We start from the raw sequence: 4,693 nt of genomic DNA, 5'->3' as shown, positions 1-4,693 counted from the left end.
TCTCCTGCGTCTGTGTTGCATTGTGCTGTTTGTAATAACTGGGGAGTTTGGGTGACGCTGTGGTACAGAGGGTCAAACAGGTTGTCATTTAATTGTTCGATCCCGGCTCCTCCTTTCTACATGTCAAAGTGTACTTGAACAACTGAACCTCAAATTGCAGTTGATGGCCAATATAGGAGTATGTACACGTGGGTAAAAGAGAGGCATTGCAAAGTATTTTGTCCTACGAAGTGCCATGAAGGTGTAGCTCATTTACCAATATAGTGTCGGTGATACAATGAGAGGCCACATTGGGTATATGTGATGCCAAAAATGCACAAGTAAAATAAAAGCAAAACGCTTTAACCATGGTTATATCATCTTGAAACATTTGATCATCCTTTTATTTTTCAGTATTCGTGAATGAAATGTGGATGCTCGTTATTGGACCAAATGGGCAACAGTGTGTGTGCTACCCTACCATACTATTAGTACTGAAAAAATATGAAAGAATGATCAGTTCAGTTACAGTCTTTTGACAAACTACAGAGTTATATTCACTGCTCATTATACATGATGCAATATTAACATTGTCACCCTGGGTTTCTCCTTTAACATCTCTCTGAATGGTGTCAAACAGTGGTGCAGTGGTAGTTGATGAAGTGGGTGTACTGCCAGGTTAGCAAAGAAGAGGTGGGTATTCTGTTCTATGTATTCCAATGGCTTTTTGGCTGATAGGTGGGTTTACTGTCATGGGCGGGTTATAAGAGAATGGGACCCAGTCCAGTAATAGCAACATGGAGGATTGCATTGGTTTCCGGCAAGCTTTTGTTCTGCTCTAAAAGATTTGTTTCTATCCAAAAAACAAACACTGACCAACTATGGTATTAATAACAAGAAGATGTAGAAGACTGTTAGTGCAATACTCCATCCTCTCTCCCCAACCTGAAGAATCTGGCATGCCCACTGATGTTGTCACAGTTCACACTTAAGGTCAAGAAAAAAACACATTATTTTGGTTCCAGTTGAGAACTAACATTTTGGGTTCTGAAGTACTTAAGTTTTTGTCGAAATGCTTCAACAGTTCAAACTTAGTGAGGGAACCAGAATGGAACCAGCTCCACATTGGTGGAAAGGGGTTACTGTGGTCATTTCAAGTCTCTTACTGCTTGTTACATTTTAATCTAAGTGACGTTTTAATTTAAGAAGTTGAGAGGGTTGCGAGCTTTAGGTCCCTGGGGGTGCACGTAGCTGAGGGTCTGACCTGGAGTCTGAACACCTCCCACATCATCAAAAGAGCCCAGCAAAGGATGTTCTTTCTGAGGACCCTGAAATGTAACAAGCTTCCTCAGGAACTTCTGATCCACTTCTACCACTGCACAATTAAGAGCATAATAACATACTGCTGTTCTGAGTGATAAAAAAAAAGACCTGGAGTGAGTTGTCAAGACGGCTGAGAGGATCATCGGCATCCCCCTACCAAACCTTTGTGACATCCACTCAGGCCGTCCTCTCACATGATAGAATTTCATTCTATTCATTCTGTCATATATTTTAAAAAGACAGATATGAATGTGTGTGTATGTGATTGTTAGAATGATGCGATGAGCGGGTGTGTGCTGGTGAATATGTGAGGGTGCTGGTGCATGCGTAAACATTTATATGCTGCTAACTGGATTGCTCCAACAAAGTATCACTGTATAACATACAGTGAAACTGCAGCTGATGGCCAAGGGGGCCCCCTGTCACTTTGGGCCACTGGGCCTGTGCCTGGTAGGGTAAAGTCAGGGTACAAAAAAAACACAAAAGTAACATTCAAAATTTCATAATAAGACAGTATACATATATAACACACTATGTATCTGCATGGTCAAGACTTCACAGTGAATTAAAAACATAACTGTAGCCTAATACATGAAACTTGTTCTCTTGTGCTCTTTTTTGTTTACCTGATTGTTTGTCCTTTCAATTGTTGTTGCTTTTTTTGCTTATGTTTGTGCTGTAGTATCATTTCGACCATTGCTGCTAATTTTTTTCACCCTTTAACTTGTATTCTCCAACTTGTTCTGTACATTCTCCTTATGATAAATTACGGAAGCGTATTGCATTCACTTGACAAATAAAAAAAAAAGCCCTGTTATTCTGAGTAATTTTTTCTGTTTTTCAGAGTAATTTATTTATTTTTCTGTTTTTTGGTGTAATTTTTTCCCTGTTTTTCATGGTATTTTTTTTGTTTTTTTCTGTTTTCCCACCTGGCACCTACAAGTGACCGGTGCCTGTGTAAAGTCCACAAACTAATGATAACACCATCTATATGACTTAAAGACAAGAATATCTCCCAGTGTCTCAAACCCAAAACAAAGTAAAACTGGATTAAACTAAACAAGCGGGTCATGTTTGCTTCCATTATATCGAGCTCTCAAGAAAGGAATGAAAGCGTCCGTTCTATTGCTCTCTTAACTCAGAAAAAAAAAATACTCCGAAAAACAGAAAAAATACCCCTCAAAACAAAAAAAACCCACGAAAAAAAAAGAAACAAAATTACCACGAAAACCAGAAAAAAAGTACCAAAAAAACAGAAACAAAATTACCACAAAAAGAAGAAAAAATTACACCGAAAAACAGAAAAATAAAAAATTTATTTGTCAAGTGAATGCAATACGCTTCCGTAATAAATAAAAGAAAATAAATAAAAACTTTTTAAAAACTACTTTAAACTTATTGTAAAGACCCAAATGACCTCTAGATGGCGCTGTTTCTCAGCTTGTGTCTAGCACATGTGTGTTACCTGAGAGGCTCAGCTGAGGGCGATAAAAACCCGGTATTGTTTTCTCAGTGGAACGTCTTCTGCTGTCACGTGACGCAACCCGGAACTTGGTGATGTCGCAGGACAACAAAGATGGCAGGAATAGGAGGCAGCAACTACTGGGAAGGTAAGGGAGCCAAATTAGACTCGATTAAAGACAAGATAATGTAAAGCAACGTCCAGTACTCTACTTTAATATCACCTATTCACCTGCCAGTGTCACTGTCGGCGCGTGTCCGTGGCTCAAACATGTACGTGTCTCTACAACGACAAGCCAGCAACAAGCTAGCTAACACATCGCCATGTAAATTAGCGTTATTCCTTAAGCTGTTAAATCTGTGTCGCCACACTAAACGGTTTACCAACTGGACACAGGAGTCCGCTGTGCCAGCTGTTACACATATTACATTATAATTTAATTAGTAGAAACGTGTTGATGTCAGCTCACTCCAGTGGTACAAGTTAAAAGCCTTACTGTTTGCCTTGGCAACAAGCTGCAATGACACGTTGGTAAGTGGTAAAATATTCTTTGTGTGATCCCATGTTATAGATCTGCGAAAGCAGGCCAGACAGTTGGAGAATGAACTCGACCTGAAGTTGGTCTCCTTCAGTAAACTGTGCACCAGCTACAGCAGCTCAAGGGATGGACGTCGAGGAGGAGACACGTAAGATCAGTCACACCTGCACAGTGACAGCCGCCCACAGCAAATGTCTGTGTATTATTCTCAGTCATACAGGTTATGGGAGAAGGGGTAGGCCTAAGGCAAAGTTATCTAGCTACTTTAAGTACACATAGCAAGTCAAACTGTCTCTGAACACTACTACTTAATCAAGGCAAGAACTAATTTGAACTGTTTGGGATTGTTAGGTTGAGTTGGGTAAAATAGTAATGTCAGAGTTGAGACAAATAGTTGATTGAAAATGAATGTGCAACTATTTTAATACTCAAGTTATTAGCTTCTAAAAATGTAATACTTTTCTGCTTTTCTTTGTCATATACTATTAAACTTCCATTGAAAGCCTAGTCCCAATTAAACGCCCAGTCCCTTTCACTAGCCTGGTATAGCCACACATTTTGACAAATAAAGGCCTGTCTCAATCAGAAGCCTGGTCTGTTGCCAAGCAGTTCACTTTTATAGAAGTTCTTTGGATGTATAAAACCGACTTGTTGACTACCCACCTGAGCTAACATTAGTGAGCTGTTTAGATCGCACATACAAATATAAATGTTTATCAATGTGAAGATGCTACACATCATTAGCTCAGTTGATTTCATTTTACTGAAACCATAGGCACCAGAGAAAACCCGAAGTCACTCAGATTTACCAGCATGGTGACAAACAAGTGGTCACTCCCTGTCATAAAGTCAGACTATGTGTCTATTCCTCATAACTCAGTCTGTAAGGGTGCACTGATCAAAAGAATCAAAGGTGTTTTCATAAAAATTAATCCAAGTTATGAATGTTGTTTTAACAGGATAAAGTGGTGTTATCCTCGGGGGCTGTGAAACAGGTGTCATAACATAACACATAACTGATATATTATTTGAAGTCTAAGCTTTATACAAGTAATATTCATACTGGTTTAAATAAACAATTTGATCATATTTCCCATCTTTGCTGAGCAACAGTTTTGTTTAAAATATATTAAAGGCCTGTCCCATGTAGACGCCTGTCCCAAATATAGGCCTGTTGAGTTCAGTGATTTATGCAAATAGTAACCCGGCTACTAATTGAAGTTTTACGGTATAAAAGCAAACTACACATTATTAGATAGTATATCAGGGTTGGATAAAACAATGAATGTTAAGATGTCACCTCAGGTTGTGGTATAAGTAATGGGCATTTTGCAATTTTTTGACCCTTTAAAGACTAAATCATTAATCAAAAAAAATAATTGTGTGAGTAA

The 4,693-nt window shown here is 38.7% G+C and overlaps 1 protein-coding gene across 1 annotated transcript in view; it reads left to right on the top strand.

Moving 5' to 3' along the window:
* Positions 1-2,836: 2,836 nt before the first annotated feature.
* gosr1 (golgi SNAP receptor complex member 1) overlaps positions 2,837-4,693 on the top strand; it is a 32,944-nt gene continuing 31,087 nt past the window's right edge. Inside the window, exons 1-2 of the mRNA XM_049575474.1 lie at positions 2,837-2,912; positions 3,336-3,450. Coding sequence (XP_049431431.1) covers positions 2,879-2,912; positions 3,336-3,450 — 149 coding nt within the window. The 5' untranslated portion in view covers positions 2,837-2,878. The remainder of the gene's footprint in view (positions 2,913-3,335; positions 3,451-4,693) is intronic.

Source organism: Epinephelus fuscoguttatus, linkage group LG5 (assembly GCF_011397635.1).
Source record: "Epinephelus fuscoguttatus linkage group LG5, E.fuscoguttatus.final_Chr_v1".
Lineage (NCBI taxonomy): Eukaryota > Metazoa > Chordata > Actinopteri > Perciformes > Serranidae > Epinephelus > Epinephelus fuscoguttatus.
Note: the sequence above shows the minus strand (reverse complement) of the source record. Positions and strands in the feature narration are given on the sequence as shown.